Here is a 12555-nt window from a genome sequence, read left to right on the forward strand (position 1 = left end):
GAAAAAAAAAGACATTGGAATATCATGATCTAAGGCTAGTTTGGCAAATCTTGTCAAAGATGAAGGGCAGAATGGAAACTGAGGGACAGGATGGTAGCCTCTATGAAAATGATTAACTGAGAAGTATTGGGACAACCACAATGTTCATGGTTCAGAAGCACCTTAGAAAAAAGTCCTAGTGATATCCTTGCAGAAAATCAGCCATTAAAAACCCTATGGAACACAGTCCTACTCTGACACACTTAAAATCACCATGAGTCAATTGAATTGACAGCATTTTTTTTTTTTTTTTTTTTTGGTCAAGGGGCAACCTACCAAGTTTCAGATACTATGATAGACTCTATAATGAATACAAAGAGAATCCCTAGGTTCAAAGAGTTTCTCATTGTTTATGTGTCAGGTACACACTATAACTCAAGGTAAACTATAAAATCCTTAAGAGACTACAAAATGCTATCTAAGGGATCGTAAGTAAAGAGATTCCCCATCAATTTGGAAGGCTCAAAAATGAAATGACTTTGAGGGACAGGAAAAGAAGAAGGAATGGAAGGAGAACAGTTTTAGACAGAGCAAAGGGCCAGAAGTGAAAAAGTAGAGGACATGTCTAAGTAAGGCAGCACCATGGTCTGGTTTAGCTACAGCATGAAATACAAATAAGGAAATCAGGGGAAAAGAGTCTGAAGACTTCTTTCATTCATCTGGCATGGGAAGTGGTGGAAGGCTGGGAACATGAAAGCGATATAATCAGAGTTTGGTATAAGAAGACGGGCAGTTGTCTGGGAGAGACTGACTATGAGGATTCCAGATGAAAGGCCAGTGTGACCATCTAAAGAGGATTTTCTGGTCAGAGAACTTTGCAGGAAATAAAGAAATAAAGCATCTATGAAATCATTCTTGTCAAATATTAATCTGGAATACATACTATTCACCTTTATTTATTGAATCCGTAGTATGCTTTGTTTTTGTTGTTATGTGCCATCTAGTCAGCCCTGACTCATAGCGACCCCTGCTTGGGTTGCCGAGGCAGTATCACTAGGCTAGTGATTTTCAAACTTTCCTTACCATGTACAGGAAGAAATGCATTGTTTTTTTTCCTATAAAAATACATTAGGAAACATGTTTCATGAAAGCAGTTCTGCAGCCAAAACATTCTGCTATTTTTCTATTCTCGTTTTTTCTTTCTTTCTTTCTTTAATTATATTCCAAGCCACTGCATTTATTTATAGTTTTAAAAACACTGCTTTAGGCACCATGAGGAAGGCAGGCATACAGTACAAGAGTTTATCCAAGTCTTTAACAAGATTATATCTGTTAAAGGAAGGCAAACAGGCATAAATACAGATAACCACAAGACAAGGGAGAAAAAAACATGGAGTTTAGGAGCTGGAAGGGATATGAAAAGCCATTTGATATTAACCATTTCATGTAATAAGTGAGAAAAAGAAGCTCAGAAATGTCAAGTAACTTACTTAATAGCATGCAGCAAAGTTAGTGGCAGAGCCACGACAAGTAGAGCCTTTGGGAATGGTTCATATTTCTTCTTGTAGAGTGTGTGTGTATGTGTGTGTATATATGTATATACCCACACACATATATTTGTGATTTGGGTGAAAACTTACAGAGCAAATTCATTTTCCAAGGAAGAGTTCATACACATTTTGATTCATGAGACTGATTGCTATCCCCAAAATGTAACAGTACTCTTCCCACTTCCTCCTTGTGGTTAACTTTTCCCTGTGTCCTTCTTTCCTATGCATTCCAGCCCTCTGAGTTATCTCCCTGTGCAAATACTCCCCTTCTGATCTCCCATGTTGATTATTCTAAAGAGTACATCTTCCTGGTGTAGTTGTTCACCTCATAGGCTTGTCTATTGTTTGGCTGAAAGTTAGCCATGATAGTCCAATTCCAGGCCTGAAGGGTGACTTAAGGGCCATTATCTCAGAGGTCAGACCAGTAAGCCTGGTCTTTTTTTATAACTTTGAGCTTTGTTCCACATTTTTCTCCTACCCTACACAGGATCTCCTATACTGCTCCCTTTTCAAGTGGTTGACAGTGGTAGCTGGGCACCATTTAGTTCTTCTAGAGCCACGATCATGTAGGCTGAGGTTCTCATGGTCCACTAGTCCCTTTGACTAGTTGTTTCCATGCATCTTTGGTTTTATTCATTTTCTTTTTCTCTGGACTAGGAAAAAGTTCTGGTGATCTACTTCCAAAGATCACCCTATGTTGATCTTTTTGTGCCATTGTACATGCATCACCCTGAGTCAGGGCCAACTTGACAGCAGCTAACAACAATAATGCACACATGCACAGATTCTGTTCATGACATAATTGCAGTACCTATTTTAAAATATTCATTTATGGTATATTATGAGTGGTGAGAACTAGCAATGGGACACAGAATTATCATAGTCCTGTCAGTGTATCTCTGTGACTGAATTACATCTCATTTGGAAATAATATCAAAGTGTAAACTTGAGGCCATTAGACCTTTCAGAAATAAACACTAGCCAAATGGACCAACTCCACCTTTATCCTCAAACATCTACCTCCATGAAGAAAATATTTGAATGTCTTCATCCCCACTCCTACCTACCATTCTAAGATATGATCAGCTCATTATAAATTCTGTGCTGTTCTGAATCACTCTGCTGTTCTTGGGTTTTCTGTTTTGTGGGACCATTAAACAGCTGAGATTATGGCTTTGATGTGGCTGCCAAAAAAAGTACCAAACCAAATGTTATAGTACCTTACCTTGTTGGTCTTTTTGCATATTTCTCTCATTGACCATTTTGCACTTGGAAAACCACTATAAAGTAAGCATTTCTAAATTTGTTCTTTTCTGATTATACAAAAAAAAAAAAAAAATACATTTGTACTATAAGAAATTTCATGCAATCCAGACACAGTGCTGAGGAAAGTCCCCTTCACCCTCTCCACTCCAACTCACTCCCCTTCCCAGAGGCTGTGTGTGTATCCTTCCAGGCCTTTCTCTGTGCATTTATATCCATACAGATACACATTCATATACTGGGTTTTTTTCTTAATTGTGATTATCCTAAACATACCACTCTTGCTTTTTATCACTCAATATTTTTTTAACATGTCATTGTACTTTAGGTGAAAGTTTACACAGCAAGTTAATTTCCCATTCAATAATTCATACACAAATTGTTTCATGACATTCTTTCCAGTCTCCACAATATGTCAGCACTCTCCCCATTTCTACCATGGGTTTCACATTTCCACTTACAGGTTTCCCTGCTCTTCCCTGCTTTCTCATCTTTGCTTTTGGGCAACTGTTGCCCTTTGGTCTCGTATGGTTGATAATTCTAAAAAGCATATTTCTCATGGGTGTTGTTTATTATTTAGGCCAGTCTATTTTTTGACTGAAAGGTGACCTCTGGAAGTGTCTTCAGTTCCAAGTTAGAAAGATGTTTTAGGGAAATTGTTTCAGGGGTTCCTCCAATCCATATCAGACTTGTTAGTCTTGTCTTTTTTATGAATTTTATTTTTGTTCTACCTTCTAACTGGGACCTTCTGTTGTGTCCCTGGTCAGAGCAATCAATGGTGGTAGCCAGGCAGTATCTAAGTCTTTTGGTCTCAGGCTAGAGGAGGCTGTGGTTTATGTGGGCCATTAGTCCTTTAAACTAATTGCATCCTTGAGTCTGGTTTTCTTCATTCCTCTGTACTCCAGACAGGAAGAGACCAGTAGTTGTGTAGTAGATAGCCACTTGCAACCTTTTAAGACCCCAGATGCTACTCATCACACTAGAACGTAGAACATTGTGTTTATGTACTGTTTTGATCTAGATGTCCCCAAAGACTATGGTCCTTAGACTTCAAATCCTGTAATTCAGTCTCATGAAATGTATGGTAATGTCTAAGAAATTTCCATAACTGTATCTCTTATGTGCTATGTCATATATATGAATATATGTACAGCACAAATAAATATATGTGTCCTATTTAGCATATATATCTGGCTATGTTATAGTATTTACCATAATTGCCCTTTATTCTTATATACCTTTCAGTGTCTTCCTTTACCTTGGTCAGGTTGTATATTGCTTTTTCTTTCACCAGAATGATCTAATTAGTGATTCTCCTTCCTTCCCACTTCCATCCCTGGTAACATCAAGGAATGTTTCTGTCTGTGTATAAACCTATTCTTGACTTTTTGTAATAGTGGTCTCATACAGTATTTGTCTTTTTCATAATTGACTTATTTCACTCAGCATAATGTCCCCCAGAAGAAACAGTGGCAGGGACCCAGGTAAGGGGAGGGGCCCAGGCCCCGCCCCCCAAGCAGTAAAAAAGAGGAAGAAAGGAGAGAAAAAGCAAGGGGGATCAGGATACAGAGGGGAAGCAGCAGCAGGGATCTGGGTAAGGAGAGGGACCCAGGCCCCACCCCTCAAGTGCTAGGAAAGCAGAAGAAAGGAGAGAAGAAGCCAGGAGGACCAGGACAGAGTGAGGAAGCAGAGGCAGGGTCCAGGTAAGGGGAAGGTAGAGAAGTTTGGAACAGCTAAGGGAGACAAACTTGTATATTGGTTTGTCCTACTGTAGTGGCATGTTGCTGTGAGGCTTGAGGCTGTGCCACTGGTGTTTCAAACCCAGCAGGGTTGCACATGGTGCACAGGTTTCAGCATGCTTGCAGACTGAGACAGACTTGGAAGAAGGAAGAGGCCATCCACTTCTCAAAGAATTGGCAAGGGAAAACCCTATGAATAGCAGAGAAACACTGTCTGATACATTACTGCACAACTTTATGAATAGCCCAGAAACATTGTCACATACAGTGCAGGAGGTTGAGCTACTTAGGTCAGAAAGCTCTCAAAATATGAAGGGGAAAGAGATGCATCATCAGAGTAGAACCAGCCTTAATGATATGGATAAGGTAAAGCTTTTGAGACCTCCATTTGCTGACGTGTCATGGCTCAAATTAAGGAGAAACAGCTGCAAGAATCCATTAATAATCAGAACATGGAATGTATGAAATATGAATCTAGGAAAATTGGAATTGTCAAAAATGAAATGGAATGCATAAAGATTGATACCCTAGGCATTAGTGAACTGAAATGCACTTGTTTTGGCCATTTTGAATCAGACAACCATGTGATCTACATGCTGGGAATGACGATTTGAAGAGGAATGGTGTGGCATTCATCAGCGCAAAGGATGTTTCAAGTACAATCCTGTCAGTGATAGGATAATATCCATGGTCCTACAAGAAAGACCAATTAATATGACTACTATTCAAATTTATGCCCCAACCACCAAAGATCAGGAAATTGAGGATTTTTATCAACTTCTGCAGTCCAAAATTGAACAAATATTCAATCAGGATGGTTAATTATCACTGATGACTGAAATGCAAAACGTAGAAACAAAGAGGAATCACCAGTATTTGGAAAATTTGGCCTTGGTGACAGAAGTAATACTGGAAATCACATGATAGAATTTTGCAAGACCAATGACCTATTCATTGTAAATACCTTTTTTCAACAACACAAACGGCGGCTATACACATGGACTTCACAGGATGGAATACACAGAAATCAGATTGACTCCATCAGTGGCAAGAGGTGATGGAAAAGCTTAATATCTTCAGCCAAAACCAGGCCAGGAGCTGATTGTGGAACAGACCATCAACTCCTCATATGCAAGTTCAACTTGAAGTTAAAGACAATTAAAACAAGTCTACAAGAGCCAAAATATGATCTTGAAATATCCCTCCTGAATTTAGAGATCATCTAAAGAACAGATTTGATGCATTAACACCAATGACCAAAAACCAGAAGAATTGTGGGATGACATCAAGAACATCATCCATGAAGAAAGCAAGAGGTCATTAAAAAGACGAGAAAAGAAGAAAAGACCAAAATGGATGTCAGAAGAGACTCTGAGACTTGCCCTTGAGTGGAGAGTAGCTAAAGCAAATGGAAGAAATGACAAGATAAAAAAAGCTGAACAGAAGATTTCAAAGAGCAGCTTGAGTACACAAAGCCAATTACTATAATGAAATGTACAAAGACTTGGAGTTAGAAAACCAAAAGGGAAGAACACCCTCGGTATTTCTCATGCTGAAAGAACTTAGGAAAAAATTTAAGCCTTGAGTTGCAATATTAAGAGATTCTCTGGACAAAATATTGAATGATTCAGGAATCATCAAAAGAAGATGGAAGGAATACATAGAGTCACTACCAAAAAGAACTAGTAGATCTTCATCCATTTCAGGAGGTGGCATATGATCAAAAACCAATGGTACCGAAGGAAGAAGTCAAAACTGCACTGAAGGAATTGACTAAGAACAAGGCTCCAGGAATTGATGGAATACCCATTGAGATGTTTCAACAAACGGATCCCCACTGAAGGTACTAACTTGGTTATGCCAAGAGATTTGGAAGACAGCTACCTGGCCAACTGACTGGAAGAGATCCATATTTGTATCCATTCCAAAGAAAGGTGATCCAAAAGAATGTGGAAATTATCAAACAATATCATTAATATTGCACCCAAGTAAGATCTTACTGAAGATAATTCAAAAATGGTTGCAGCAGTACTCCAAAGGAGCAGGGTGGATTCAGAAGATGACATAGAACAAGGGATATCATAGCTGCTGTCAGATAGCTCTTGGCTCAAAGCAAAGAATACCTGAAAGATGTTTACTTGTGTTTTATTGACTATGCAAAGCCATTTGATGGTGTGGATCATAACAAATTGTAGGGAACATTGAGAAGAATGGCAATTCCAGAACACTTAATTGTACTTATGAGGAACCTGTACATTGACCAGGAGGCTGTAGTTCAAACAGAACAAGGGGACACTGCATGGTTTAAAATCAAGAAGGCAGTGTGTCAGGGTTATATCCTTTCCCCATACTTATTCAATCTATATGCTGAGCAAATAATCTGAGAAGCTGGACTATATGAAGAAGAATGTGGCATCAAGATTAAAGGGAGAATCATTAACAACCTGTGACACAACTTTGCTTGCTGAAAGTGAAGATGGCTTCAAGCACTTATTGATGAAGATTAAAGACTACATTCTGCAGTATGGATTACCTCTCAATATAAAGAACACAAAAATCCTCACAACTGGACCTATAAGCAGCATCACGATAAACAGAGAAAAGATTGAAGTTGTCAAAGACTTCACATTGCTTGGTTCTGCAATCATCTCCAATGGAGGCAGCAGTCAGAACATTAGATGATGTATAGCACTGGGCAAATCAGCTGCAAAGACCTCTTTCAAGTGCTGAGAAGCAAAGATGTCTCCTTGAGGACTAAAGTGCGTCAGGTGTGCCTTGACACAAGCCATGGTATTTTCAATAGCCTCATATGCATGTGAGAGCTGGACAATGAATAAGGAAGACAGAAGAAGAATTGATGCTTTTGAGTTGTGGTGCTGGTGAAGAATGCTGAAAGTACCATGGACTGCTAAAAGAACTAACAGATCTGTCCTGGAGGAAGTGCAGCCAAAATACTCCTTGGAAACAAGAATGGCCAGACTTCATCCGACCTACTTTGGCCATGTTATCAGAAGAGACCATTCCTTGGAGAAGGATGTCATGCTTGGTAAAGTGGAGGGTCCATGAAAGATGGGAAGGCCCTCAATGAGATGGATTGACACAGTGGCTGCGACAATGGGCTTAAGTATAACAAGGATCATGGAGCTGGCACAGGATCAGGCAATGTTTTGTTCTGCTGTGCATAGGGTCACTATGAGTTGGACACAACTAAACGGTACCTAACAACAACAATGTCCCCCAGATTCATCCATGTTATGAGATATTTCACATATTCATCATTGTTCTTTATTGTTGTGTAGCATTCCATTGTGTGTATGTACCACAGTTTATCTATTCATCTATTGATGGACACTTAGCTTGTTTCTTTCTTTTTGCTATTAAAGTGAACATCTTTAATTTTCCATCTAATGATATCAAACCTTTTCATTAAATAACCCATGTTAATGGTTTTAATATTAAACTCTTTTTAATTAGTATTTAATTTGTTAAGGCATTGTTCAAAGAAAACATACTAGCTCTGATAGCATAGTACCTAAGGTACTTGACTGCTAACCAGAGGGCTGGTGATTCAAGCCCATCAGCCACTCCTTGGAAGGTAGGTTGGACGATCTACTTCCGTAGTGATACCGACTCGGAAACCCAAGGAGGGGTCTCTATGAGTTGGGGCCGACTCGATGGCACATAACAACAATAACAACCCTTTACTGGCAGAGTTTTTTAAAAAATTGATATGAGAGCATTCTTATTTACCGAGTTATTAAGAAAGTTGGGTATTTTGTGGTTTAATTGCAACAGAAATGCCCTTTTTGTTTATCTAATTTAGTTGTGCTTATAAAGAATAATTGTAGAAATGATGTGATGTTCATATTTTGTCATTATATTTCTTGACGTTTTCTATATGTTTCCAACTTTTGTTTAAAACCTTTTTTTAAAAGGATAGTTGTATATGCAGAGTATAATTTACTAAGTCAGTTATTGTAAAAAGATAATTGACTACATTTCTTCTTAAGCATTTCTTCTACCAGCATTTTGAATAGACATAAAATTTTTTGCAAAATGATTAGTGCAAAACAAAATCCTTTATAGTTGCTTCTGGCATTTGTGGCTTGAACATGATTGTATTGCATTTTTTAACAATTAAATGAATTCCACATGAAGAGAGCTACACTCACACTCTTTCCTCTCCTTCTAACCTCACAGACGTCTTGCCGGAAACTCTTTGACATACATTCCCAAAGGAGCCTTTGCTGGTCTTTACAGTCTTAAAGTTCTGTAAGTAAATCTGGTATTATCTGATATATTTCTGATTTTAGTATCAAATGGATGGTAATTAACTTGTAGATATTCAATTGCTCTAATAAATTCTTTAGGTCCATAAGATAGTTCATCTAAATTCAAGTCTACCTTAACAAGTGTCATAGTACCATCTTATACTTGGAATTAGTGTGTGAAAACAATTATCTATAACTTTAATATATAAAATTGTTTGTTTGCCTCTAAATAACTAACTTATGAACTCAAACTTGTAAAAGAGTATTTCTTTTTCTTTTTCTCTTTGTGTTTTTAACTTGGGGAGATTATCTGAAATCATTTCAACCACCAAGTGAATAAATCACTGTGATGCTGACCTAATGAGATCACAGCTTCAAACTATTGTTGAAGTTTCTTTCCTTCTGATGCACTGAATAAAATTCAGCTAAAAACTGACAATTCTATGTTCCACCTGTGAATTTATGTGGAAAAGCCTAGTACACATAGATACACTAAGTAGCTGCTTCCAAATTTACTGAGAATCGTAAAAATTGATTTTCATATTATTTAATGTCCAACTTACCAATTTGTTTATCAGAAAATTCAATGAATACCTCCTTCTTCTAGTATCCATTGCTTAACTTTTTTTTTTTTTTAGTATTTAAGTGTAGGAAAAAAGGGCACTTAGGTAGAGAAAATAAATAATGCAAGGTGAAAATCATCCTAGGAAAATTTTATCTCAGTGAAAACGTCCTGATTTTATTTCCTTTTCTTAAGATAAAAGCTATTAACTCTAAAAAGACATTTGATATATTTCTGCTTAATGAAAATTGCATTTTAGTAGCCTGTGGGATATCTGGGCTACAAAATAATCAGTTTAATTAAATTTTATATTTTATTAGAAGTTAAATTCAATAATAGAACCAGTTGTTAGGCCTGTTTATGTGATTGGGTTTGGTTTGTTCTCCTTGGATTAATTTTGTTATTGGGCAGACATTTTTAAGTTGTCATGTTGCCAAATCCAAATGTTAAATCATTATGAATTGAATTCTGACTTGTAGACCAGATCCAATGCACCTATATCTCCATGAATAAGTAAAATATTTGGAACCATTCAGAAATGCATCATTAACTCAAACTTAGATAACACAACTAAGATGATGTTTTTCTTACATTGATCTGTGTACCATTAAGTATTTCAGATACTTGTTGATTAATTATACTGGAACCAATTATTTTAATTCACTTGACAAATACATGTTGGATATAATGACCTAGAGTGTATGTATGTATGTGTCTGTATTTAAGTGTATCTCCAGCAATCATAATTATATATAAATTATTAATATAGAACACAAATATATATGAATTATATATAAACTACTTGTTTCAATTGTATAGAATTATAGTTTTAAAATCTTTGAATTCTTATGCTTAAATTACTTGTTTTGTGTAAATTTTTCCATCATACATTTTACATTTTCTAATTATACCATTATATATTTCTAATTGCATTATATTACTACTGATTATTTGTTCCCCACAAACCCCCTACCATCATATCGATTCCAACTCATCATGACCCTATAGATGAATAGAACTGCCCCATATTGTTTCCAAGGCTGTAAATTGTTATGGAAGCAGACTGCCTCATCTTTCTCCCACAGAGCAGCTGGTGGGTTGGAACTGCTGACCTTTTGGGTAGCCATCAAATGCTTAACCACTGTGCCATCAGAGCTCCCACAATACACTAAAGCTCCATGAAATTAGAGATACTGTCTGCCTGCCGCTGGTCTATCCCTAGCTCTTAGAACAGTGCCTGACTCAGAGTAGACACTCAGTAAATATTTGTTTAATGAATGATTCAGACTGATTCAGACAGAACAAGGAAGCTCTAATTCATTTTGTATGTTGTTGACCTAATGCCATATGTTTATTAATGAAATATATATTATATACTAAACAAAAAGTTGAACTTTCATATCTAGTATGGGCTTGTAGGGGAACAAATATTCAGTAGTAATATAATGCAATTAGAAATATATACTTTGTAGGTATACAAGCTGCATGTAAGTATACAACCAGCTCCACCCCTGGCCCCCAGAGTGCTTCTACACATGTTTTCCTGATTCCTATGGTACATTTGGGAGCTCTGGTAACATAGTGTCTAAGGCACTTGACAGCTAACCAGAAAGCTGGTGGTTCAAACCCACCAGCCACTTCTCGGAAGGAAGATGGGGCAATCTACTTCCGCAGTGATATTGCCTTGGAAACCCAAGGAGGGGTTGCTATGAGTCGGGTCTGACTCAAGGGCACATAACAACAACAACAACATGGTACAATTTGCTTGAATATTTCAGAAAGCATTGGATTAGTGTGATTTAAAAATAAAAATCATAGATTAACTCTCAAATTTATTTAAATATACTTTTTTCCACCAGAAAGAAATGAAATGTGGTCCTTAGACTCTCTCTGTTATCTAATCCTAACAAACCAATGCACTTTCTGTTTGCTTGTATAGGCTAGGATTCAGCAAAAGCCTGATGTGTATAATATTCAAAGTGGCATTAAACACAATGTTGCTGGAAATACAAATATCAATAAACATGGTCCATGCCCTTGAAGAGTTTATAGCAGTAGACAAACTGATACATAAACAGATCACCTGTGATTCTTGTGCATAGTTGTTTGCAGGGCACTAAGGAGCTCTGGTGGCACTGGGCTACTAACCAAAATGTAGGTAATTCAAACTCACCAACCACTCCACAGGAGGAAGAGGAGGAAATCTACTTCCATAAAGATTTACAGCCTTGGGAACCCGATTGGGGTCACTATGAGTTGGAAACAATTTGATGGCAGTCGGTTTGTTTTGGTTTGGGTGTAACTGTAGAGGTTGAGAGCATTTAGTCCAGTCTGATGGTTCAAAATCAGTTACCTAGGAACAATGTTTTCCTGAAGAGATGACCCAGGAGTTGAATCTTAAAGGACAACTAGGAATCAGCCAGCCAAATAAGGTGGCCAAGGATGCTGCAGACTGTGAGGACAATATGCAGAGAGACACAGAGGCAGGAAATACCTGGGATGAACAGGCAGGTGCCAGTAGTTTGGTATTAGAGCATTCAGGGAGAGGTGGAGAGTATCTGGAGAAGAGCCCAGAGAAGTAGAAATGGTCCTAATCACAGGGCTTTCTATTCCATGTCAGGAAACGTGGGTGTAATCATGTTCTAAGCATGCTAAGGAGCAAAGGAAGAGATCTAACAAAGGAATGGCATGTTTAGATTTTGCAGTTTCGCCAAATCACTGTCAGTATGAAGAGGGTTCAAGAGGAGCAAGACCCTGCCAGAATTTGTGTTCACTCCTCCCTTTCCTTTGCTGACTTAAAGACTAACATTCAGCAAGTGGACTCAACCTTCAAATATTTTGGAAGTATTTTGGTATCGGAGTGGTGGTTCTCCAACATGGTGGCTCTGCCAGTGACGGAGTGCTGTGGAAGTTTATAGGGCATCTTTCGTTGTCATAAGGATTGGTGTGTAGTAAATACTTCTGCAATGTGCTATACAACCCAGCAAGAAGAGCCTCCTGCATTCCACTTGACTCCTGACTGTTCCACCACACCGAATATAAATCAGTAGTACTTAAATACATAATACAAATATAATCAATAATACTTTAATACATTATAATATTGAAAGGGTTTGTCCTTTACCATTTTAACCATTTTTATTGTTGTAATATATATGTATATATATAACACATTTTCCAATTCAACATTT

At 37.5% G+C, this 12555-nt stretch overlaps 1 protein-coding gene across 1 annotated transcript in view; it reads left to right on the plus strand.

Annotated features, from left to right (window-relative positions):
- The window catches only part of LGR5 (leucine rich repeat containing G protein-coupled receptor 5), a 184130-nt gene that overhangs the window by 97849 nt on the left and 73726 nt on the right, over positions 1–12555 (plus strand). Inside the window, exon 3 of the mRNA XM_007952455.2 lies at positions 8732–8803. Within this exon, the coding sequence (XP_007950646.1) occupies positions 8732–8803 (72 nt within the window). The remainder of the gene's footprint in view (positions 1–8731; positions 8804–12555) is intronic.

This window comes from Orycteropus afer, unplaced genomic scaffold (assembly GCF_000298275.1).
Source record: "Orycteropus afer afer isolate SDZICR_OR568_19922 unplaced genomic scaffold, OryAfe1.0 scaffold00339, whole genome shotgun sequence".
In the NCBI taxonomy this organism is placed as follows: domain Eukaryota; kingdom Metazoa; phylum Chordata; class Mammalia; order Tubulidentata; family Orycteropodidae; genus Orycteropus; species Orycteropus afer.